The 26,900-nt window shown below is 45.5% G+C and overlaps 1 protein-coding gene across 1 annotated transcript; it reads right to left on the bottom strand.

The window, feature by feature from the left end:
* Positions 1-7,020: 7,020 nt before the first annotated feature.
* On the bottom strand, positions 7,021-10,746 carry LOC306932218 (pterin-4-alpha-carbinolamine dehydratase-like; the record flags this gene model as incomplete). The annotated part of the gene is made up of 5 exons (XM_079513915.1): positions 7,021-7,884; positions 8,686-8,766; positions 8,866-8,997; positions 9,467-9,473; positions 10,727-10,746. The coding sequence occupies 5 exons, from the start codon at positions 10,744-10,746 to the stop codon at positions 7,792-7,794; spliced, it is 333 nt and encodes a 110-aa protein (XP_079370041.1). The 3' UTR covers positions 7,021-7,791.
* Positions 10,747-26,900: the final 16,154 nt, after the last annotated feature.

Below are 26,900 nucleotides of genomic sequence, written 5' to 3'. Positions count from 1 at the left end.
CGCTTTCTGGAGTGTGGAGGAAGCTGGTCCCTGACCTAGATAGATAGATAGATAGATAGATAGATAGATAGAGATTTATTGGCAGTTATACAATTACAACAGTGTCATCAATTTGGAAAAACAACAACGTGGACTATGCACGAAAAAAAGACACACACCTTGCTGATGCACTGCTCCGCATATTGGTTGGTCTCAACCACGATGTGCTGGAGCAGCTCATCAGTGAGGAAGAGCTGGAAGAAGGTAGCAGGACTGCTGTCCGCACCCAGCCCCTCAGTCTCTGGAGTACGCCCCTGCTCTCCAGTGAACAGGATCTCAAAAGGCTCCCACGTCCCAGCACCAAACCACCCTTCCTGGTCAGGACTGTCATCTGTCTGGTCACCATCTAAATGACAGAAATACACAATACAATACATTATTTTTATTTGTGTAAATTGTATAAAACTAATTTCACCCACTTTTTACTGTAACCTCTGATCTGATATAAATTGTATAAACATGTTGTGATTTGCATTATATTCTTACCCATTTCCATGGAAACGGGTTCAGCAGCAGCAGCGGAGCTGATGGGGTGATCACTGTCTGTAAATAGACAACCATTTCAATCAATGTAGGCATGATGTAGCCCTTATCCAGTGCCAATGCAGCTAATTAGCTTGCATATGCTGTCATATTATAATCTAATGTAAAATACATACATGTATAGGAGAGTTGAGTGAATAACATATTGCACCCTGAGCTTGTAGATCAACTATTCTTTTTAGGGCCCTGTTATGCACAGTTTTGTATGTTGGACAGAATGTTTTTATTTGACTGGCTGAGCATGGAATGTGTGATGTAGGATGATAAGAGCCCCCTCACTTCACACAAGTGTTTTATTTATTTTGTACTGGGGAAAATTGCCTATATTCTGTGATGTTTACACTGTCTCTCTGCATGCAGCATGAGAGACAGTCGTCTGAAGCATATTATGCTTTAAAGACACCACTGCAGATCAATGCCTTGCATTTGTGGGCTATACACCCAAAGGCCAGTTTGGGGGAACTGCCGTCACACCACCGTTGATTTGGTCTCGTCAAACCTTTCGATGTACACCAGCTCATCAGTTGGCCCTTGAATCTTCCTGTGGAATGTCCGTGGGATTGTCTAATTTCAGGCCAAGCAAATCCACCAGTATGTGTCCATTTGCAGTGGCTGTGACAATGTTGGCTATTGTTCCAAAGATCCCGTTTACCATCTCAATTTCAACATCCAGATTCCTAAGGACCATGTCCCGTGCTCCTTGAGCAGGTTGGAACATTGCTGGCAACTCCCTCAAGTTGTCTTAAGACTTTGGGTACTTCCTGCTCTAAAAGTCAGGCTTGGTTGGAGTCAATGGAGTGATGTCCCAAGACGATGCCAAATTATTAACAGCTTCACTGATGACGCGGAGGAGAGAACACGCCGGAAGCGCCCACAGCGTCCCCAGCGGGAATCGAACCCAGGATCTCCGGCGAAGGGAACATTCGCCTACCAAGGGGGGGAAGGGGGAGAAAAATGGAAGGGGAGAGGGGGAGAAAGGGGAAGAAGAAAAAAAGAGGAGAAAGAAAGAAGAAAAAAACGAATGTGGAAAGGATGAAAAACGCAAAAGGCCTTTGTTTTTGTGCCTCTCCCCAGTGATTCATCCAGTTTCTTTATAGTATACACGATAGATGAATGAAAATTGTGACTTTGTCAATAGGTATACTCGCTGAGGATCCAAAGGTCAGGGCTGGTCATGGGTTCGATTCCCACCCCATCCCATGTATGCCTACATTATTTTTCACTTGGCCTACTCAGGGATCTACCACAAATGCAAATCAGTATTTCTGACTATTTCAGTATGATTTGAAATTTCATATTGGTTTGGAACAAATTAGCCTCGGAAACCCAGACGTTTTTATTTCCAGGGAGAAAAAAAAGGTCTGGGTCCGAGTCCACTTCAATTCGGCATAGAGTAGTGCAAACATCTCTCACTCTCTGCTGATTTCTGATCGTCTGCACCTTTGTTAAATTGACACACACATGTACACACACACACTCCTCTCTCTCTCTGTCGCTCTAATGAATTAGTCTCATGTCGCGCAGCTGCGCATAGTTTCTCGGGAGCTGCCTATGCCAAAAAAAGCATAGGTGAGTTCCAGGCTAGGAACAAATTGACTTAGGCTACCTTGTTTCATGCTGCTGCCATTATGATACATCTACACACTATACTTACACTATACTTTGTATGAGACGTAATAAACATCTTGAATATTATGACGCCTGAATAATGTAATTGACATCTTGAATATGACACCTGAACATATCTCCCCTCCAACGGGGATCAAACAAGATTCATCAATAAGTCTCAGAACACTGTTCCAGAGGATACTTTAGCCTACAGAAAAATAACTCATTGAACAGTAATGTACTAGTGGAGCATGGAAATAGAGGAATGCATGGTATGTTACACATTGGAAAACATCTGGACCCTTGAGCTATAAGTATATCTTGCATAAGGTAAAATAAAATAAAAAAGGTATTCAACTGCATGAAAAGTAAATTACTTTAATCAATTTCAAATGCCAGGATATTAAACATTGTGACAACAAATCTGCTAAAATAGTGAAAATAGCCGATGTACAAGCTGACAACACATTGACATGGTGTGGGCTTTAGATCTGCCATTTTCACTACTTTTGTCAATCACAAACTAGGGCATTAATTTACAAAAACAAAGATATGTCAAAATGACAAATTACAAAACGTCAAACATCTTTTAAGATGTTTTAATTTGTTTTGTCTGCTAGCCACTCCTCCTTTGACAAGGTGTCTGTATTCGGACAGTATATTGTGCCCTTGTATTGGCTGTGTCCTGTTTCTTTTATTCTGAACTGGCCACACTTTCTACATGAATTTGCCTCCACTGTCCGCTTGTTGAATCTGGCCTTGGAGACACGTTGTCTTTGGACAGGTAGAACAGGTGGAGCAGAGCGATCAGCTGAGGTCTGGGAGATGGCTAAGGGCACAGAAACAAGGTGGGATGCTGAGGTAGGAACATGAGACAAAAGGAGTGTTTGAGGGAGGAGGGAGGGTGCAAGGGCGGCTGCTACAGGGGCTTGGACAACAACAGCAATTGCAGGTGGTTTTGGGAGAAGCTGCCTCTGGGCTGACAATATGGAAAACGACTGTTTTCAGGACTGCTCCGCTAGGTGGAAGTACGGGAGCTGTGACGCAATCGCCGTAGCTGTCAAAATCGTTAAGCAAACAGCCGTCGGCGACATTGGTTCCCATGGTGACGCGTCTATGCAACGCGTGTCAAACATAAACCCTTTTTTTTAAACACCCCGTCGCGTGTCAGCCAACTTGCCGATATTGCTTAATTCTTACATGCGCTGGACATGATCAGCATTTATATTCGGGGGTGGTGCCCAAAAGGTAGATCGTGATCTACCAGTAGATCACACAGGCTGTGTAGGTAGACCACATGACATGCCCCTAAAATATACAATTTAAATAAATAAATAACTACTTTTGGCATCAGCCACTTGAATTCAGGTGACTTCATTGGATTGACATACAAAAGGACAGCTCAAACCCACAATGCAATAGTTGTCAAAAGTGTTTTGCACAAACGTAGGTAAAGTGCATTTCGGATAATATATATTTTTGGTGGGTAGATCTGGTTGAGCTGGTCATTTTGAAAGTAGCTCTCAAGTCTAAAAAGTGTGGGCACCCCTGGTTTATATGGACATTATGTAAATTTGATTGAAAGAATAGGTACATTTCAAACGAAAGCACAAGTCAATACAAAAACTGTTACTGTGGACGACACCATGATAAAGCATTCATGTTTACAACAGGGTCCACCATGTTCAATTCATCAGAAAAATCTTATTTTAAGGACATACTATGGTACTGGGGTGCTGCTGCATTAACAGTTTGTAGAATAAGCACGTACAGTTCGAGGAAAGCACAGTTCAATACAAAATCTGCTAAGAGGATAAACACAAAAAAACGAGACTTGTTTACATTGGGGTCCTGAACATTTAATGACGTGCAAACAAACTGTTGCAATAACAGTAAATTATCTATGTAATCCAGTGTGTAGGGCAGGCTAATCCGCAGGACAGTTTATGAAATTGTCTTTACAAATAAAGCATTTCTCGCTGGGGAGATACAGGAAAGACATGACCATGCATAGGCAACGTTTTCTATGGCATATTGGCATTGCATGCAGAAAACGACCAATTGAATTGCAAAAGTAATTTGAAGTAACAATACTTGCCTTAAATTAAGAGGATGACCAAGTGTCCATTCATCAAAGCTCTCGAAGAAGTGGCAACTTGTTTTTATTTTCCACCGTTGAAATGCTGCATCCAACGAGAAGGCGTACACTCCCTTCTCCATGCCTGGTTTCCATTTGCTCCTCTGTGCTCAGATCCTGTCTAGAGCCCGCCTACCGTATCCACTCATTTGTGCCCACACATTTATGCAAGTACCGTTACATATCCGCTGTCGAGACACAGACCGGATGAATAACATGTAAAGACGGAGTGTTGCTATTGGTCAGAATCCACGAGGGAGGATTTGTTGACACAGAGGAACGTGATTTTATTGGCAGGAAAAGCCGACAGGCGACGGAGCTTTTTGATTGTAAAGAAATCGGACAGGGGGAGATATTAGATTGGAGAGAAATTATTTCGGTGGACGTTTACTGGCAAGAAGTAGGAACGGGGCAGACGGGGGAGCGCAGCCATTGGAAAGGAATGGATCTAGCGAGGTAAACGGCCGGTCGCTTTTAATCGCCACAGTGCCCACACAGGAATACATGTGATTGACATGGTTAGCAAACATCTCACTTCTGATTTTAAACATGATTAACAAACATCACATCAGAGGCAATGCCAAGAAATATACATCATTATTTACAACATGATTTAATGATTGTAAAAAATAATAATAATAATAATAGAGAAAAGTAAAAAAGTTCTTTCCATCCCCCCCACCACGTTGCAACACTCTGATAGTGGGGCGTTTCTTAATACGCTACAGTATTTCTATCCACCCCAACCACGTTGTATCACCTTGTACCTCGCTCATTCTTGAGTAAGGGACAATTTTTTTTCTCAAATCAGATTATTTTGTTTTTTATGAAACATTACAATGAAATGGATGTATTTGTAGGTCTCAACCACCAATCATGAGAAGGAACAGGTTATTGGTGTAATAACCTGAACCATCACTCACATGTGTATTAAAATAAACACATTTTCCGTCAGGAGCTTGCAAGTCTTTATCGAACGCTCTCGCGTGCGATGGAACATAGGCATACTGTGATCAGGGCCGCTTTAAGGGTAGTGCGAGTGGTGCGGCCGCACAGGGCCTCGCGCATGCGAGGCCTCGCGCTAGGCAGTGTTTTTTTTTTTTTTTAAAAGAAACAATAATCGCATCGCAGCCCGTTCCGTCGCAGTTGATTTTTCACCTATTTAAGCTGCGGTCGGTTTGGAGAAAAAATCGCGCGCGTTCCCAAAACATATCGCACAGGGCCTCGCATTTCTCCCAGACGCCTCTGCAAAGGCTGTTAACTGTGAGTGGACGACCCAATTAAGCATTACACTTGTTTCCAATAGGGTCCACCATGTTCAAATCATCAAAACATTTAGAGACGTACAAATAGACACTTCTATAGACAGAACAGGAATTCATCATAAAGGAGGTAAAAAGGGAAAAGAAACATATACAGTGAGGGGGAAAAAAAGGGGTGGGCGGTGGGGGGGATTCACGTTCAGCTCCGTTAATTTGTTTGTTTTCCTTGGAGGAGCTGCATTGGGTCCCCAAGTCGGCTCCGTGGCCGTACCTTGAGTTGGCTGTGTGGCCGTGACCGTCTCTTGTATTGTCCTTGCGTTGGGTCCCCAATTCGGCTCAGTGGCCATACCTTGAGTTGGCTGTGTGGCCGCGACCGTCTCTTGTGTTGTCCTTGCGTTCGTGTTTGAGGGATTCCGATTCTCCTTCTCTGTCCTCCATGTCATTTGTAGTCTGGATGCCATTATTAATGAGCATTCATTTCTATTGGGGGTAAGTCCCTGTGACATACTAGCCTCATGTCCAGGGTGGTGAAACAGGAGATAGGCTCCTGCCCTATGGGCCTCATGGCTCAGCAAGGCTACGTACTACCTACTTATTCATTTCTATACTTTTCAGGGGCAAGGGTGATGAGGGCCATTATAGTCGGGGAATATTATCAGAATAATGTCAAACCGGGGAATACATTTCTTACCAAGACTTTTCTTCACCAATGTGTTTGTAAAGGTGTCTACTAACACATCCCACATTGGTTTATATTCAACCACCCTAGGGGAATTTTTGACAGCTGAATCCATTCCAAGCATTAGTTTTGCACCAAAAACACTCCTTGGGCTAAACACAGCCATAGCAGTCATCACAAATGTGATGAGCTCCTTTGGGCAACTGGGTACTAAACGGTGGACAAAAATACAACTTTGACAATGACTTTTATTTCAATAAACAACTGGAAAGGGATAACACTTGGAAGAACCTTAAGCACAGTGTAGACACAGTGATTATGTCTTAACAGAAAGGCACAGTTTTAGCATTATAAATGCACCTCGTATGAAAACGTGGAATGTTAGATTGGTTGGTAAGTAATCATTCAGCATTTTATGTGGTCCTGATTTTTACTTCATAATAGAGAATATTTGAAATGTGCATTTTTCCTTTGCCTGGTAACTCCAGGCAATAAAACAGGACACCACTGACAAGAACACTTGGAATTTTAACATCACATTCAAACACGGTTCTGAACATGACCTAGAGTAGCCCCATCTGTGACCTTGCCCAGGGTTAAAAGAAAATGGATGGACATTTTGACCACTTGAATCCTATACTTTTGAATTAAAAAAATATATCTTTAATTAAATTGTTGAAATGTGATATTATCAAACACATTAGACAGTCTACACATCCCCAAAGGAAAAGCATGTATGTCTAACCAGAAGGTGATACAAATGAATGAAGGGGAGGTATCAAAAGCAGAGGTATGGATCAGTGTTGTTTTTGGCAGCAAATTTTAGTTTTAGTCAATCTCTTGAATAGTTTACACTTAGTTTTGGTCACATTTTAGTCACCCGGAATGTTTTAGTGTTTTAGTCTAGTTTTAGTCGACTAAATATAAGATTTTAGTCAACTAAATCTACGGGTGATTTTAGTCGACTAAAATGTATTTTGGCGGGCCTTGATGCCGTCGTAATGGCTGATTTTACACTTGCTGAAAATAGCCGATCTACAAGCTCGACGCGTTGTGAGCTTGTAGATCTGCTATTTTCAGCATGCAACCAAGTGTAAAATGACTTAATACTGGATCTCTTGTCCACTAGTCCCTTCCTAACATTTTAGTCTAGTTTTTATCTGTTGATTAAATTGTCAATACATTTAGTCTTAGTCATCATAGCTTAGTTTTCATTTAGTTTCCATTTAGTCTTCGTCAGTGGAAAAAGGTAATTTGTTTTAGTCGTCGAAACCAACACTGGTACGGATACCCCCCCCCCATTCCCACAGCAAAGCAAACCCTGACTTTGCCCATCACTGAACGTCGGACCAACCTACAGTGATGGATGAGATCACAGATGGGGGGGCTGGACCAACAACAGATACTATACGCAGTCTTTGGATTATGTTGAGTCTCGTCGTCCAAATGGTTGAACCATCAGTGAAGCAGAGCACTCAGGAAGGATTCCCCTAGCTGCTGAAAGCACCTGAGCAAGGCTGGCCTCAGAGGAGCGATGCTTGGTCTATGAAGGTCGCCAGGGTGATGTCGCGCTGGGACAGTCCTCCGCACTCGTGTGTACTGAGTGTAATCTGGACCTGTTAAGAGCATATAAAGTGGTATAAGGGGATTTGAGAGAGGGCTCAAATACAGAATGAAGTGCAAAACATGGAGAGGAAAACAATGCAATCGTCAAGGAAGGATTAGTATTAGCTTCATTATCTATTGGCCACAGGGGTCAGGGTGCAACCCCTCCTTCTACAACAGGCCACACATCAATTATGGTGAAATATTATGAATTTGCTGTTGCAAAATATGACAAGGTGTATGACAATGCTAATTACTAGGGATGTCCCGCCCCGCCCCGATCCCGATACCAGTGTTGTGATCTAAAAACTAATTGAAAACTAAGCTATGACGACTAAAACTAAGACCAAATATATTGACAATTTCGTCAGCAAATAAAAACTAGACTAAAATGTTAGGAAGGGAGTAGGGACTATAGTGGACAATAGATCCAGTATAAGTCATTTTACAATTAGTCGCATGCTGGAAATAACCGATCGCGCTGCAACGCGTTGTGGGCTTGTAGATCAGCTACTTTCAGCAAGTGAAAAAACAGTCATTACGACGCCATCAAGGCCCGCCAAAATACATTTTGTTTCAATACAAAAATCTTATGATATTTAGTCGACTAAAACTAGACTAAACACTAAAACATTCCAGGTGACTAAAATGTCACTGAAACTAAATTAAAAAAAACTATTCAAGAGACTAAAACTAAAATCAAAATTTGCTGCCAAAAACAACACTGCTGCCAAGTTCACACTGGTTTATGACAGGTAGACCATGCAGACAAACCTACATCTCACACAGATGAAAATGTATGTTCCGTATACCTTATTGTAGACATTAAACCACTCTGGGTGATGGTCCATCTTCTCTGCTTGTAGAGCAACCCTTGACATGAAGCCAAAAGCCTATAAAAGACAGGGAGAGTATATTCCAATGTTAATTATCAGACTGCACCAGCCTGATATGTTAGACTAGATATTGACACACATGTATAGAAGAGGTACCTGATTGAAATCCTTAAAGATGAACTCTTTGTAAATGGCATCTCTTCCCCCGACCTCCACCCACTGAGCATTGCGTAACAGTGGGAGGAGGTGCGCCCTCTCCTCCTCTGTCAAACCCTGGATTTTTCCGGCCTGAGGGAAACATCAGAAATCATGCTATACCAATTTGAATGAGGGGCAGTTTCACAAATACAAACTGTGATTGGTTGCAGAGGAGGAACCCATCTGGAAACAATAACATGCTAACATTCCTGGTTTAAAAGAACGGGGGTGGGGCCTTTTTCTCCCCCCCAAAGGGTCTCTTAAGACTTAAGTCATGTGGAACTTCTAATCGTGAGTTGTGACACACATGACAGTTATCATATGATTGGAAAATCCTATTCAGAAGTCTGTGAGGGAGGCACATGTAACATCTCTTCACGTTCAAGAGCATAGGCTCATTCTAAAATATTCATAAATATATAGGCCTATAGCTCATATCCAGAGCGACTTACAAAGTGCAACATGATGAACCCTATTAGTCAATACAGGCCGGGGTAAATGGTCAGGTAAGTAGAGTCAGTGCAAAGAGAATGAAGAGCTACAAAGCAAATAAACAGACTTGGATGCTGTGCCAACATAACAGACACAGCGCAAACAGATGTCACAACCAAAACCTGTCCCCTCCCCTGTCCCCTGCCCTGCTAGGGGACACGATGACATCATCAACAGGTATCATAGCAACAGGCTAATCTGCTGTATCAGTGGAGCGTGACCAGGGCCGCTTTAAGGGTAGTGCGAGTGGTGCGGCCGCACAGGGCCTCGCGCATGCGAGGCCTCGCGCTAGGCAGTGTTTTTTTTTTTTTTTAAGAAACAATAATCGCATCGCAGCCCGTTCCGTCGCAGGGGGGGGGGGGGGGGGGGGGGCTCCTCCTCCTCCTAACCGGCGTCACTTATTCATCCTCCCGTTAAGCAACGCCCGGCCGTCCGGTCGTGGGGCCCCTGTTGTCCCCCTTTGCGCTGTGCAGTGCCGTGCTAGCTTGCGCTGCAGAATTAGAGCAGATCTACAAGCTCACAATGCGTTGCAGCGCGACGCGTTGTGAGCTTGTAGATCGGCCGCGCGACCGCGCAACGCAGTCGAATTATACGCCCCCGAATTATACGCCCCCCCAAAACATATCGCACAGGGCCTCGCATTTCTCCCAGACGCCTCTGACTGTGATGTGAGGGTCGCTTACTGTATTTAAGTCCATAGACTTGGCACATGACGATCATTCAATCTGAAAGAAGATGGATATGTTATTTTTTTAGTTAAAGAAAGCATGTGCTCTCCATGTAAATAACCGTACAGGTTTCCTACCCAATCCAGATGCTGACTTCTCAGTCTTCATTTCCCATCAGAAATGACATAGATACATCAGGTCATTACATCTATTAAAACATATTTAAATTGCACATTCAGTTCATTGAAGTCAAATCTTTTGGTTTGGTGAAGATGAAATACATTTGATTGAAGCCTACCAGAATTCTCCATGAGTGTCATTCCCATGTTGAAACTGACTGTATCTATGTCACCCAGCTCTGCAAGCTTAAAATACAGGTTAGTGTTAGCCGTGTTCTTTTAGAATGTATTACATCGTGAGGATATATTCTAGGCTATATAATCTTACTTTGCACTTGATGGAAGATTAATCGGTAAACACATCGGTATCGGCTGATTTTAGGTGTTTTTAGATTAATCGGTGCTCCGCACAGCGCTTTCAGAGAACTGAAAATGTCCACATTGCATAACATAAGAGCAGACATCCAGATGCATTTAATGTAGTCTACACCAGTCATGTTGTGTAGGTGTATCTGCCAATTTGACAGTATAGCAACTTACCTCTGGATGGTTCCGTTCATCTTTTCCACCAGACCATTAGTTTGTGGGTGATTTGGGGCAGCAAACTACTCCCAAGTCCAGTGGTTATAGGGTCCCGTGACCTGGGCATAGCGGCATAGCGGGGCACGGTAATGACACTGACACGCGGACGTGTCCATGCTGCCTGATGGGACTCTCGTCACCCCGTCCTCGTGACCCTGTTCGCCGTCACGTTCCCCTCTCCGCCTCCTCCTCCCTCTCGAGCTCCCTCCTGGCCATCTTGGAGTCCCACATGGCCTTGCCGTGGCCCGGCTCATTCAGTGAGCTGGTAGAAGACCAGGGCTATACGCGTGGGGTGGCTGCGGTCAGGCCTGAGGATGGCCGTGGTAGCGTGCAGTTCGGGCAGGGCGCATTCAATCAGGATGGAGAAGTGTGACGGGGGCCACCGCCACCCCGCCGGTGTTGTTGTCCAGGAAGTTGTGCTAGTGTCGGTGAGGTGATGGGTGTTGATGGGGGGGTGGGCCCAGGGCCTGGGCTGTGGTGAGGGTGGGGCCAAGGGGGGGGAGGAGGCACGCGGTGTCGTCCTTGGAAAGACTGTGCGGGGCAGCGCACGGCGCCGGAAGAGGGGGAGAGGAGGAGGGTGGGAGGGAGAAGGAGCCGCCTGGGAACGGGAGGCGGAATCAGAACTTGAAGCCCGGGTGGGCGTGGCCACGGCAGTGGCTGGACGCTGAGAGCGGAGGTAGGCCAGGTAGGCCTCGAACAAGTCGGCTTTGCGATCCGTGCGGAGGAACCGGACCCCCTTTGTCGCGAGCTTTACCGTCTGACTTGACCGTCGGACTGACGAGAGCTAGTTGGCTGCTGCGCTGGAGGAAGCGGGTCGGAAGCTTGGCTTGAAACTACAGACGCTGACGGTGTCGCGGAGCCGCTTGAGCGAGAGTCCAGGGAGTCAAACCAGTCCTCGTCTCCACTCCTGAACCTGCGTTGAACACAACTTCATTAAACATTGACTACTGCCTTCAGTGAATGCAAACGTATTTGCCGATATATGCTGATGTCAGTCGATGAGGCAAATATAGCCCGATAAATGTCCGTTAAATCGGCGCACCCTAATATGAACCCACCTCTCTGGCAGACAGAACCTGCAGGGCCCTGGTTTGGAACTTGGCCGACTGGTCCTCGACCCATCCAAACTCGTCCCTGTCAGACCTGGTAGAGGGGAAAGACGTGCAGCTGTTTGTCTTCCGTTATGCTCTGCACGGCCCGGTTGTCTTCCTTCGTTAAAGTGCAAACCTGGAAGATTTGACAGAAACACCATGTCTGCTCAGCCACAGGGAATGCAACGTTGACTTTAACATCACTATTGACGACCAATATATCTGTCATTCTTGAGATATGAGACAAAACATGTCCTACACAGAGGAAGGGTGTGTGTGTGTGTGTGTGTGTGTGTGTGCTTGCGTGCGTGCGTGAAATCACATTAAATATAGGAGATGAACCAAAGAATGTGCCATTGTGGGATGAAGAAGTTGGTATTTGGCACACGAGGAAGGAGAAGGCATTATTACGCAGCGACGCGTAAAGACGTCCCGTGGACAGACATGGTCTAATGAAAAGATACAAGCCCTTATTGCAATATGGCCAGAATATTATATCAATTGTTGCAAGTCACAAAAACAATCTTGATGGGCGCTCCACTGATCTGGAGTCAGATAAAAGTGGTAGGTTTGTTTGTGTAGACTGTAGGCTACTCCTATAGAGTGTTGCAGTCCCGCCCCCCTACCAGGGCCCAGGAAATGATTCCCCGTTCATTTTCCTCAGACATTTCAAAAAGTATTTATTTAAAGACCTTTTAAGCCTCATACAAAGCCAACTCTTGTCGTGACAAACAAGCACAATTTTTTTGGGCCGAACAAATAATTAGAAAGAAGACAAAAACGGCAGGTTACAACACTTTTTTTTGTGTTTTTTCTTCTTTGTAATAATTGTTTTGGTCCAAAATATTGTGTTGTCATGAGTTGTCACAACTCGAGTTGGCTTTGTCCGCGGCGTAACCGTCTTTAAATAAATACTTTTTTAAATTTCTATGGGAGAAATGCATTGGGAATCATTTCCTGGGCCTGGCGTCGTCATGAAAGGGGGCGGGACTGCGGCGCTCTATTTGCCTACCCGGTTTATTTATGTATGTACATCCATTGAAGTCGCCCAGTATGAACTTAGGCGAGTCAAATTAACTATGCTTGTGGTTGGCTATTGTTTCATAATGTATTGCCCCCGCAGCTGCCTTAATAATTGCATGGGGATGAATATAGTCCAGTGCTATGTCTACATAAAATGCTATTCTTTTTTTTGATCAAAGTTTCTTTATTCATTTTTCAAGTCACATATGACTAGTGATGTAAATAGGGTGCGTTTTGCGTCCCAAAACGCAGTTTATAGTTATGGGACGCAATCCGCCAACAGGCTCTGCATCCACGGGATGCAGTACTGTACTCATTGTAGAGTAATAATAATCCACGTGAAAAAAAATCGCGGAAAAAAAATGCGGTAAAACAATAATCTACGGACACGATCATTTTGCATGCCCGCATCCGACCTCATCCTACGTTATAAAAAATAAAATCCACGTACAACACTGTCAACACAGCGCGCTGTGCGCCGCCATGTTGCTCAGAGAAGAGCTCTGACCGGGGAGCGGAGGGGAGCGCACTCAGCGCAGCCTCTAGACTAGAGCTGTTTAGAGACAGAGAGTGACGACAATGGAGTGATCAGTGACGCTTGCAGCCTCACGAATAAGCAGTGAACGGAGATGTCGCAACTCTCTAAACTAAACGGCGCTGCCTCCGACAGAAAGATTTAGGGGAACATGTTTTAGCGTGACAAGCATACCCAATTAAATGGGAAACACACAATGTGTAATAACACACGCCGATATTGTGTTTCTGTTGCGTGTGTGTTGTGGTGCTACTGCCACCACACATTAAAATGGCACCAAAGAAATTGCCAAAGCCAACTGCAGGGCAGCAGAAAATATCAGCAACCCTATTTGCTAAACCTAAAACTAAACCCAAGTCAACTGCTAATGACATCAACATTGATGTTGTTGATAACCCCGTCCCCATACCTGCTGCCTCTACTTGTGCACAGCCTACCTCCTCCATGACTGATTCTGCTTCATCTCCAGGTATGTGTAATGAAAACAATGTAAAGTTGTATTAATCATTAAAACTGCCACCGTTATTATATATTTCACATATAGCCAAAATATGAAATATGTAGAGCATTTGTTTTCTAGTTTATTTTGCTAGCTTTATTTATAATAATTTCTTCATACAGTATCTTTTGCTCCTACATCTACCTGTGATGCTGCCCTCCCTGCCACAGCCTGTGCACAGCCTAACTCCATAACCTGTGCTACTTCATCTCAAGGTTATTATAATTGTTGGCACATTTGTTTTTATTGTGTAACTAATGTAAACAATGTAAAGCTGTATTAACACTTTAAAGTTAAAACTGGGACAGTTAAAAAATATAGATTATTTCATATAGCCAAAATAATATGAAATATGTATTTTATTTATTCTAGCTTATTTTTGCTAGCTTTAATATTCATTCTTCTTCTATTATACAGTATCTTCTGCTCCTACCTGTGATGCTCCGCTCCCTGCCACAGCCTTTGCACAGCCTACCTCTCCATTGCCAATGATTAGCGGTGCCCCTAGTACTTCGGAGTCTGATGAGCCAACTGCTGCAGATGAATCAACTTCTGCAGATGACCTATCACCTTCTGCACATCCACCCTCTAAAAAGAGGAAGCGTGTCTTTCTCAAGCAGTGGCTCACCACATTCCCATGGCTGCGCTTTTCGGATGACAATTTCATGTACTGTGACATTTGTACAAAATACAAGAAAACCAGCTCATCTATGCACAAATCATATCAATGCACCAACTTCCAGTGCACCACCCTCACTCGCCATGCTACTACTAATGAACATCAGTCCTGCCTCAAACTGCCTCCTCTGCAAAGAGACTTAGAACAAAGTCAAGTGAAGATGAACAGCCAGCAGGACAAAGCAGCACGTGTACTGCTTAAAACCACTCACTGGATGGTCCAGGAGGATGTCCCCCTTTCCAAGTTTGGGTCCTTAACTGGCTTTATGACAGAGGTTGGTGTCCCGGATATTCAACATCTAAAGCAAAAAGCCACTTCATACAGTTCAACATACGTGGCCACAGAAATGCTGTCCAGTATGACCGCCACTTTGGATGCTGCCCTGAAACAGAAATTGAAGGAATCTCCATTTGTGACAGTGCTCACAGATGAGTCTACAGACATCACAAACCACAAAAGGCTTGTTGTTTATGTCCAGATCCTTGATGCTGGCACATTTGAACCAAGCACTCATTTTGTTGCCAATAAAGAATGTAAGGATGCAACAGGTGTGGGCATTGCAAAGGCTATTGAGGAAGTGATGTCAGAGCTGGACATCCCATTAACAAAGGTGATGAGCATGGGATCAGATGGAGTGGCCGTCATGACGGGAAGAAATAGAGGCTGCACAGGGATACTGCTTCGGGCTAACCCACACATGGTTAATGTGCACTGTGCTGCACATACCCTGGCCTTGTGCACATCTCAAGCAGCAGAGGCAATACCAGATCTCAAAGAGCATCAGCAGGTTCTGACTGATCTGTTCTATTACTTCCGGGGAAGTCCCAAAAGAGCAGCCAGAATCCAAGACATCCAGACACTGCTGGAAGACCCTGTGTTGACCTACAAAGAGTTGCATTCCGTCCGATGGCTATCATACTACAATGCTCTGCGAAGTGTGCACAGGACGATTGATAGTTTGCTGTCCTATTTTACAGAGGTGACCCAGGATGTCGGCAATGACCCCAAGGCAAATGGCCTGAAGAAAAAAATTGGGACAGTCAAATTCATCAGCATCACTGCTCTGATGATGGACGCCATGGCCCCTGTCACCATATTGTCCCAGTTCCTACAGACAGAGAATGTGGATGTTGCCTTGGTTAAGGTTAAACTAGACAAGGCAATCCAAGATCTCAAAGAGATCAAGGAGATGAAAACCACCAACCTTGTGGAATTAGCCAACAACATTCAGGACAACATGTACAAGGGTGAGCATGAAATCACCAAGGGCACATTTGATTTGGAGAAGCTTTGTGTCAAATTTATTGACAACATGATTTGTAACATAAACTCCCGATTTCCAAATACATCTCTGGTGTCTTCATTTGGGGTGATGAGTCTCTGTCCAATTGATTTCATGAATGAGGAGGCATTAAATGTCTATGGGGAGGAGGAGCTGGAAAAGCTCATTGCTCACTATGGGTGTGAGCAGACCCATAAGTGGAAGGAGGACCACCAGACAACATCTAAGCCCCTCATTGATGCTGCAAAAACACGAGAGGAGTGGGCTGAGCTGAAGAAAGTGGTGAAAGCACAGCACTACCCCAAAGAGAGCATCTGGAGGCTTTGGTCATTGGTGAGTAAGTACCACAAGAACGAATTCCCCAACCTCATCATCCTAGCTCAACTGGCCACTACCCTGGCTGTGCACACAGCTGGCTGTGAACGAGGGTTTTCCAAACAAAACCTCATCCTCACCCCTCACAGGAACAGGCTGACATTGGAGCACCAAGAGCAGCTCCTCAAGGTCAACCTGGGTCCCACACGGCCAAAGTTTCCTTTTGAAGAGGCACTTGGCCACTGGAAAAAGGCCAAGGATAGGAGGCTGTACACAATGAAGTATAACACCTAGAACAAGTGCTACAGAGACTTTATTCTTTTTCAGTTTTGTTCCAACAATGGAGTCATTTGTCAACAAACCATTTATTTTGGACAATGAGTCACTTTAATTGAGCTGTGCTGCAGTGCATTATAAATGCACAATTCTTTAGCTCACTGATTGCACCACAAAGTATAATGAACTTATTTTACATTATTTTGGTGCCATTATATTTAATGTTCTGCATACTTTGCACTGTTGTTCTGTTTGCATACTTTGCACTGTTGATGCAAAAATCTTTGCAAATATTAAAGTTTTCAGATTTGGAATTGTGTTCACTTCTTTCATACATTTCTACGTGAATATAACCACATTATAACCATCAAAAATGAAATGAGAGTTTAATGCTGCAATTTGTAAAAAATGACAAACTTAACGTCGCTGAAGTGGGACTCATCAAATGTCCCTGGGACTCATCTACAAGACCATCCCTGCATCCCGGGACTCATTAGATTGAAAACCTATTTACATCACTGTATGAGTCAAAAATAGCATACAATCTTTTGTGAACTTTTTTACCCCTCCCTCCCCTCAGAGTTCCTGCTCTGAAAGAGCCACAACCCCGGTATCTTGTACCATTAACAATGAAATAAAAGGCACATACAAATATACATATACATATTCAAAAATAGAAGAAATCAATCAAATATTGGACACAATATGCAAACAAATAATAATAATAAAAAAATAAATGCAATAAATAAATACAAAATAAAAACAATTACAGTAGGGTCAGTGTAATGCGTTATTAAGGATTGTTGATGTCAGCCGCGTTCATCCTCTCAATATATGTTAAAAAAGGTTGCCAAATGGTGTAAAACTTTAAAGCACCAGCGTACCATCTTGTGAAGTAGCGAATCTTCTCCAATGTCAAATGATGTAAAACATCATTAACCCAAGATTTAAAGGTTGGTGGTAATTTATAAAATGCTATTCTAATGCTGTCTACATAAAATGTCATAGGTCTGTATAAAATTCAATCTAAGTCTACATAAAGTGCTATCTAAGTTACATAAGTTGAGACTTTGCATGCCTGTAAGGGCCGATTCATACTCCTATTTTACCGCTGTAGTGCCGAAATGATTTCGGCTCGTCAGAAATTTGCCCCCCCCCCGAACCTCAAATGACGTCACATTGTAGTCTGTACAGAGCCGAACCGACTTTTATTCGGCTCTAAAATAGTAATAAAATAGTATGAATCGCACCTACGGTCGTCGGGGCTGGGGCAAGTGCTACGGACTATGATGGAGTCTGAAGAGGTGAGTTTTCAGACTACGGTGGAACTAAGGAGTTTGATATCTTCCGAACAATAGGAGTGGCTATTATATTATTAATAGCAATAATAATAAATGTAATAGTGTAAGATAATATAATATGGTATGACAATGTTGTCAGACAATATGTATAAGATAAGATATAGCCTAGTGTAGTTGTGTAATATAATATCACAAGGTAGCAGTCCATGGTCATACTCAAAGAGGCCAGGTCCTTGCACGGTCACACTCTATATAGGCTGGTCCACGGTCACATATTTCCCATTAGTCTCCTCCCCTCGATTTGGATTTGGATACATTGATCAGCGGCGCTCTTCTAGCTCCAGAAGTTGAACTATCCTCTACTTGAAGCTCCCAGGGCGCACTGCCAACTGAAACACAATATTCTAGGAAACAGTGCTCCAGCATGGTTTTACCATAGAAATGGTAGGCAAAAAGGCACAGGCAGTTAATAAAACACACACACAAAACACTTTGTGTGGATATGGCTCCTAAAGATGCATTTCAGACTCACACATCCTCTCGTGGGTAATCTCCTTGCAGGTAGAAATTGTGGGGCACTTTGCTTCGGGCAAACTTGCAGCTGTTGTAGAACCTGCTCCATGAGCACCGAAGGAGAAGCAAGCTCCACATGTGTCGGGTCCAGACCCTAGGGGGTTGCCAATTTCAGCCAATGTGGAGAGAGCACCAATTTATCGGCTTCAATTTTATATTGTTCCAATTCCAACAACAACCCCTGGTGGGTTAGGTGATTTGATTGCATTTAAGGTGACCCCCCTCTATCTTAGGGAGATTCCAACCGAAGTCTGGAAGACTGCGTGTAGCAGTCCCCTCGGAAGGGGGTCCGTAGGGCACGCCCATACACTCCAGACTACGTGACAGACTACGATTTACCCCGCCAATCAACATTCATCTCAATCCGGGGGATAGAGTAAGGAGAAGGAAAGGGTGTCAAAAAATCTCTACCCTAAACCCAAAAGGTCACATACGATCTTCCAAGTGGGTTCTGGTCACATACGATTTTCCAGTGGGTATGAGATAGAAGAAAGAATGAATAAAGAGGTGGAGAAGTGGAAAGAGGAGAGTATGGCAAGGGTTAGGGGTTAGGGTTAAGGGTTAGGTTTTAAATGGCAGAGCCGTCCCCCGGGAGAACAACCGGTGTGTGGCCGATTACCAGCAATCATACTGAACATGTCCAGTGCAATAATCAGTAGTTCCTTGTAACCTATGGCCGGAGGAATGTAAGTGCACGCCCATCTTCTCAAGACTAATCGTCAGACTAGGACTTACCCCGTCAATCGATGTCCATCTACACTCCGGGGGTGAAAGAGGGATTTTCAGAGAGCTGGCCCTTACGCACCAGGGAAAACAGATCAGCGGCCAGTGAGACCAACCGGCCACCGACCTTAAGGGAAAGGGTGAGAGTTTACCGGGGAAAACAGACCAGAGGCCAGTGAGACCAACCGGCCACCGACCTTAAGGGAAAGGGTGAGAGTTTACCGGGGAAAACAGATCAGCGGCCAGTGAGACCAACCGGCCACCGACCTTAAGGGAAAGGGTGAGAGTTTACCGGGGAAAACAGATCAGCGGCCAGTGAGACCAACCGGCCACCGACCTTAAGGGAAAGGGTGAGAGTTTACCGGGGAAAACAGATCAGAGGCCAGTGAGACCAACCGGCCACCGACCTTAAGGGAAAGGGTGAGAGTTTAACGGGGAAAACAGATCAGCGGCCAGTGAGACCAACCGGCCACCGACCTTAAGGGAAAGGGTGAGAGAAGGGTTAGGGTTAGGGTTAAGGGTTAGGGTTAAGGGTTAGGGTTAGGTTAAGGTTAGGGTAAGGTTAGGGTTAGGGTTAGGTTAAGGTTAAGGTTAGGGTTAGGTTAAGGTTAAGGTTAAGGTTAGGGTAAGGGTTAGGGTTAGGTTAAGGTTAGGGTTAGGTTAAGGTTAGGGTTAGGGTTAGGTTAAGGTTAGGATTAGGTTAAGGTTAGGGTAAGGGTTAGGTTAAGGGTTAGGGTTAGGGATAGGGTTGAGGTTAAGGTTAGAGTACAGAGTTGGGTTAAGGTCAGGGTCAGAGTTATAGAATGGTCAGGGTATGGGTTAGAAATGGGGTAAGGGTGTTAAGGTTCGTAGAATGTGAAGAGCGGTATATGAAAAACTAGACTCAAGGTGGATATTAGGTTACCCCAATGTTATAGCCCCACCGACTGGACGCGGGTATTCTTGTAAATCCAAGAGACCAACTAAGAGGGAGAATAAGTAATGCAAGGTATGACCAACAACAGATGTATGGGAAAAACCGAAGTTTATTCCAACGTAGAAGAGGTTAGGGTTAGGGATATATACAGGGATATATACAAACACAAGGATAAAAATACAACCAAAATATGAGAGAAACAATGAGGGGGGTATATTTACAAGGATCAAGACAATAATATATTAGAGATGAGAAAAAAAAGAGTGAGGGGGATGTATAAAAACAAATGTACAGGGAGCCGGCATGTATCAAGCCATTACCGGACTCAGGCAACAATTGACTTAAGTAGTAAACACTCCAGAAGTGTCTGGTTGCAGAGCGGGAGGGCGTAATCAGAAGTGGCTGCAAGGGTGGGGGCCTAAGGAGGGGGCCGGGGAAGTCCGCTGCAGTGAGTATTGGCCAGAGAAAACTGAGACAAATGACGGAGGCGCGCCGTGTCCGGTGGCCATGAGCTCCGCGAGGCACCGCCGAGCGAGGCGCTAGCCGAGCGAGTCGCCGTGCCGAGCGGTGCGAAGGCCACCAGACCCGACTCAGCGCCGTCCGAGTTACGACCCGATAGGGATAGAATAGTATATATTAGTAGCCCCAAATGAGCTTTAGGGTTACCTACCCGTGAAAGAAACATGTGTAAATCTTAAAAGAACAAGACAGAACCAATAGAAGCAACAACAATAACGTCAACAACAACAACAACAACAGCAACCACAATAACAACAACAACAACAACGATAACCGTCAAGGTCAAAATGAACCTCTCCACTCCTGGTGCCATACTGGCCAGGGCAAAACCCTAACCCTAGACCACGAGAGGCTTAGGGTTACATGTCGTAAAAATAAACATGTGTAATATTTACAATGGAACAAAACAATAACGTATGTGTTGCCAAGCAATATGCCAGTGTATGGTGTAATGGTACAGCCCAAGTCTGGCCTGGTACCTGGTTCTCCTGGTCTAAGAGGGAGGGGGGTTGTTGGGGGTCAACTGGACATTAAAGCCCTGGGGAGTCCGAGTGTTGAGACGGAGAATCCAGAGGAACTCCGCTCGTTTCCTCCGTCCCGGAGTCTATTTGGGGTTATGTTGGAGGATGGAAATTTGGAGTTGGTTGGAGCCGAATTGTGTGAAATGGGAAACCAGGGGGGTGTGGGACTTGAGGTTATATGAGAAGTTGTAGAGGTGTTGGGTGAGCCGGGTCTGTAGGGAGTTTTGGGTTTCACCAACATACCTACGGTCACAGTGTTTACACCGGATGAGGTAGACCAGATTGCAGTCTGAGAGGGACCCATGGCGGGGTGTGCGGATAAGGGAGCGTGCATGAGGGTCTGGTGCTGGTGAAAATGGGGGTGTGGATCTGGGCGGCTCAGGGGATTCAGGTCCGGGAGTCTGCTCCGTACCAGGAGGTCTCTAAGACTAGGGTTCTTCCTAAAGGCTGAAATTACTCTCTTATTCTTTAAGAGGTTGGGGGGGAGGGCGGCTGCAGTGAGGTTAGATTTGAGGATACGGTTGATGGAGACGGCCGAATGGTTGTAGGTGGTGATGATGGGGATGATGGGGTTCGAGTCGGGTGGTCTTCTGACCTGAAAGGTGGCCCTGACTCTACGGAGGAGGGACCAGGGGTAACCCCTCGAATGTAGTGCCCTGAAAAGGGTAGAGGTGGCCTCCCCAAAGTCCTCACCCTGGGAGCAGATCCGGTGGAATCTCAGGAGTTGGGACTTGACCAATCCTCTAAAGGTATGGGGGGGATGAAAACTGTCAAAATGTAATAGGGCGTGCGTGTCTGTGGATTTGAAATAAACTTTAGTGTCCAATTGGTGGGAGACAGGAAAATTTGGGCCCTTAAAGGTGATGGTTAGGGTTAGGGTTAGGTTTAAGGGTTGGGATTAGGATTTAGGGTTAGGGCTAAGGGTTAGGGTTAGAGTTAAGGGTTAGGGTTAAGGTTAGGGTTATGGGTATGGGGGGGGGGGGTTAGTTAGGATAAGGGGTAGGGGTGAGGGGTTAGGTGGGGTTGGGGGAAGGGGGGAGGGGGAAGGTAAGGGAAACGGATTGTGGTGGTAATGACCCTCTAAAAGGTTCCCAAAAGTTTCCAGTAACCTATAGCGTGTTGGAAAGATTCACCAATTAGCTATTGAAACCTATTGCCATGTAAGGGTGGTAAGCAAGGGAATATGAGGTATAAAGGTGGAATGTTGGAAAAAACCATCAATTAGCTTGGGAGTAATATTTATTAAAAGGTAAAAAAAAATAAGCATAGAACAATCATAACCATAATAATAATGATGATAATAATGCATATAACAATAATAATAATATAATAACATAACAATATATACCATATATAATAAAATAAGAACAGTATTTATTCATATAAAACAGGGATGTCAAACTCAAATACACAGTGGGCCAAAATAAAGAAATGGTAGAAGTCAAGGGCCGGACTGTGTTTCAACACACGGGCACCACGGTCATGAGGAAGTCCCAGGCAAACAGCAAAGAAGGAAATGCATTTAAAACTGAAATTGCATTATTATTAAGCTCAGTTTCCTGTTCTATGATCCTCACCAATCACTGCTTTCATAGTATGTGATATGTGCCAACTTGTATTATGGTGGTCCGTGCAATATATCAGAGGGCCAGTTCTAATACTAATTAATTATCATTCCGTGGGCCAAAGATAATTAATTCACGGGCCTGATTTGGCGTATATAGCCACTGATATGCCCTCCCTGGTCGTCCTCAGGTCCGTCCATCTGGGCTATGTGGAAGACGTACAGGTGAAAGGCATCCAGGCGTACCGCTTTGCCCCACCGGTGGACGCACTGCAGAGCCCCACAGAAAACCCTGCCAACCAGGGCTTCTGTGTGCCAGACGGTGCAGCCCGCCTGGGCACGGGACTGCACCACCTCAGGGTTTGCCATGAAGTATATCCTCCAGGTGGGATACCCTGTTTGCGTGGCTCTGAAGTTGCAACTGAAATTCATTGTTTTTGCATGGCTCAGGTTAAACTGAATTCCATGCCTTGCCTTGGGATCTTTGATAAACAACCTGGGTATACAAGTATCAATGTAAATCATGTAGAAAATAGATCGGAGAGGCTTATTGTTGGTGTAAGCCGAGAACGTGGGAGTCTATCCCTGTGCGTTGGACCCCTGCTGGCTGGGAGATGGATTGCTGAGGTGGTGTGATTGTGATGTGATTTTTCAATGACTTTGCCTCGGTCAGAAGCGGTCATAGCCAATTTAGCCAAAGTTTTTCTTTCTCTACCTGAAGTTCATGCACATTTTAAAGCCTTGAGCTTGACATATATGACACACAAGGATGATCAGCAGGGAACTATACCCAGAAAAACAATGGTTAAGATGAGGAAGATTGGGTCAGAGATATGTACAATATTTACAGATAATAGTATAACAAAGTTCAGGGTCCAAGGGAGGGGTATGTCCAGGGGGGAGGTTATCGGAGGTTAAGTCCTTTGGGGGCATGGGTGTCCAGAAGTTTGATCCAACGGTATTCCTGTTTTTTACGGAAGGTAGGGGTCCAGGTGGGGTTGTGTTGTAAGACGGAAATCTTGAGGTTGTTGGATCCATGGGTGATGAAATGGTGGACGAGGGGTGTATCGGTTTTGTGTTTGTTTGATATGTTGTATAGGTGCTGGTAGAGACGGGTGGAGAGGGGCTGTTGGGTTTCCCCTACATATTTTAGGCCACAGTGAGTGCACCTAATCAGGTAAACCAGGTTCTGGTCCCGGAGGGAGGCCTGTTGGGGAGTGCGGATAATCCGGTCATTGTGAATGAGGGTATAATTCTGGTGGAAATGTGGGTGGGGGTCTGAAGGGGGACGTGGGTTGAGGGTGGGGAGTTTACTGCGGATCAAGAGGTCCTTAAGGTTGGGGTTCCTGCGGTGGGCAATGAGGATCCTCCTGTTGGGGATGAAATGGGGGCAGAGGTCCGCTCTACTGAAGTTGTTTCTGAGGGTTTTTGCGGCCTCTACCGAGGATGGGTGGAAGGCGGTGATGAGGGGTAGGAGGGGTTGGGTTGAGGGTGGTTTCGGGTTGAGGAAGGTGGCTTTGGTTTGGTTGAGGAGGGTTCGGGAGTAACCCCTGTTCTTAAGGACTCTAAATAGGGTAGTTGTTGCTTCTTCAAAATCGGAATCCTGGGTGCAGATTCTCCGAAATCTGAGAAGTTGGGACTTGATTATACTTTTGAAGGTATGGGCAGGGTGAAAGCTGGTATGGTGGAGGAGGGCGTGGGTGTCAGTGGGTTTGAAGAATACTTTGATGTCTAATTGGTGGGTTGTGGGGTATTGAGGGCCTTTGAAGGTGGTAGTGTCCAGGAAATCGATGGAGGTGGGGTGTAAGGTATGTTTGAGGGAAATGGAGGGAGAATGACTGTTGAGGGTTTCCATACATTTCTGGAAATCTCCCTCTGAGTGGGGCCAAATTCCCCAGATGTCATCCAAGTAGCGGTAGTAGGCTGAGGGACGGAGAGGGCATTTGGCCAAGGCTGTGGCTTCCCAATCGGCCATGAATAAGTTTGCTAGGGCTGGGGCGAACTTTTTGCCCATAGCGACCCCTCTTGTTTGGAGGTACGTTTGGCCATTGAAGTCGAATTCATTAGTGGTCAGGGCAATTTCAAGGAGGGAAAGTGTGAGGGAATCGTGTCTGTCTGGTTGGGGGTGTTCATCAAAGGCGGTTTTAATAATGGTAAGGGCCTGGGTTGAGTCTATGTTGGTGTATAGGGAGTCTACGTCGAGGGAAAAGAGGAAATCGGAGGGTTGGAGGGAGAGGGTCTTAATCTTGGTGACAAAGTCATAAGTGTCTTTAATGAAGCTGGGGTGGAGGGTGGAAAGGGGGTTTAGGAAGCTATCTAGGTATTCTGAAAGGTGGTCAGTTTCACTGCCGCAGTCTGAAACTATAGGTCTACCTGATGGGATGGAGTGGGGGGTAGGCCATGTTTCAGGGTCTTTGTGAATTTTGGGGAGGAAGTATATATGTCTGGCCTTAGGGGGGGTGTCACCAAGTAGGTAGACCAATTGTTTGGGGTTGAGGAATTTGAGGTTGTGGAGTTGGTGGAGGATGGATTCAATATCCGTGGCCGCTTTCTGGAAGGTCGGATGGGGGATTTTCCTGTAATATTGGGGGTCATTCAATTGGCGTTCCCCTTCCTGGACATACTGGGCCCTGTCCATAACTACCACCACTGAACGCTTGTCGGCTGGCTTGATTATGAGTTGTTGGTCCTTTTTGAGGGATTTGAGGGCAATTACACAATTACTACATCTTTGGGTAGGTTGGTGGGTAAGGGGTTAGGGGGTGGTAAGGATTGGAGGGATTTGAGGTCTTGTCTAATTAGGTATTTGAGAGGGACAGGGATTTGATCTCCCTCAGGTTCCCAAGATGATTTGGAGGTGAAAAGGGTGGGTAGGGAGGGGGGATCAGAGGGGGTCTCTGGGAAGAAGGCCACTAATTTGAGGTTCCTGTGGTAGGTTGCGGTGTCTCCTAAGAGGTCTTCCCGAAATCTTTGAGGGGTGGGATGGGGATGAAGGAAAGGCCTTTGCTGAGAAGGGAGGATTGGGCTGCTGTGAGGGTTGTATTATTGGATAAATTTAACACCTCGCCCCTCCCCGCGCCCGTGGTGGAGAGGGGCCCTGGCAGTTTAACTGCTGTAGCCAGAGGAGGGATGTTGCTTTGGCTGTCTGTAGTGTCCAATGGATCTGGTCTACTTGGGTAGTGAAGGTGTGGGAGGGCAAGGCAGGGATATGGGGAAACTTGCCAAAGAGACTGTTGATCAAGTGGATACGGTCTATATGGGGGGTGGGCAAGTTGGGGGAGCAGCCAATCAGGGGGAAATAGATGGAAGCTGCAGGAAATACCATGCTAGCTTGGCGGAATAGGCCCTTGATGAGGCGGTCCAGGGTGTCCGCGGTGCCCATGTTGCGGTCGTTCAGGCCGAAGGACAGAATCACCTTGGTGACCCAGGGGATCGGGGTCTGGATTTTTTCCAATACCTTTTTGGCGTGGATTAATTTTCCTCCAGGATGCGAATCCACCTGGATCTTGGGGTTGAGGAGGGGAGGGAGAATTTTATTGTTGGAGTCTCCCATGAAAATGATGGGCCTAGAGGGGGTGAGGTGCCAGGAATTTTTGTTGTTGTTGTGGTGGTGGATGGTGTGGAGGGCTGAGGATGGGGGAGAAAAACTGGGGTTTCCTCTGGTGGTTGAAGGGCTTCCGATGGAGGTGGGGTTCCGAGGTGGTAGGGGGATGGTGGTGTCTCCATCAAGGTTCTCTACCCGGGGGGAGTGGGCAATCCTAGGGTTGTTTTCTTTACCCCGTGGGGTGCCTAACCCCAGGTCGGTGGTGGTGGAGGGGCCCCGTGAGGAAGCTGGAGGAGGGGCCATATTGTGTAAGGGGCCATGGGGGTCCTTCACTGGGGGAAGAGGTTTCTGGGCAGGGGAGGGGGTACTAGGGAGGTGGGTTGGGGCTGAGGGATGCAGAGAAGTCGGAATTAGTCCCAGAGCTTTCCTCTTGATGGTGGGTTCCAGATCCGTGCCCAGGGATAGGCATGTTTGTGAACAAGCCTCCACCCAACTAGTCCAAGTAAATGCACAGTTGAGCTGATGTAGTTGTTGTAAAATGTTCTGGAGTTGTTGTAGTTGTTGTAAAATGTCACCTTGGTGGTGTTGGAGGGTGATGTTGGTGCAAGTCTTTAGCCACTCCTCGGCTGCTTGGGTTAGGCGGTGGTGTGTGCGAGGTCCCGGGTTAGGAGGAGAAAAATAATCCTTTAAGGTTTGGATCTGTTCCTGGTGTCGAGGATGTGAACTCTTCCCCGTGAGGATAGCCTCTGTTGTGGCAATGTGTTGGAGGGT

This window comes from Electrona antarctica, assembly GCF_951216825.1.
Source record: "Electrona antarctica genome assembly, chromosome: 11".
NCBI classification, from domain to species: Eukaryota; Metazoa; Chordata; class Actinopteri; order Myctophiformes; family Myctophidae; genus Electrona; species Electrona antarctica.
The sequence above is the reverse complement of the archived record's forward strand: the minus strand, read 5'-3'. Positions and strand labels throughout refer to the sequence as shown.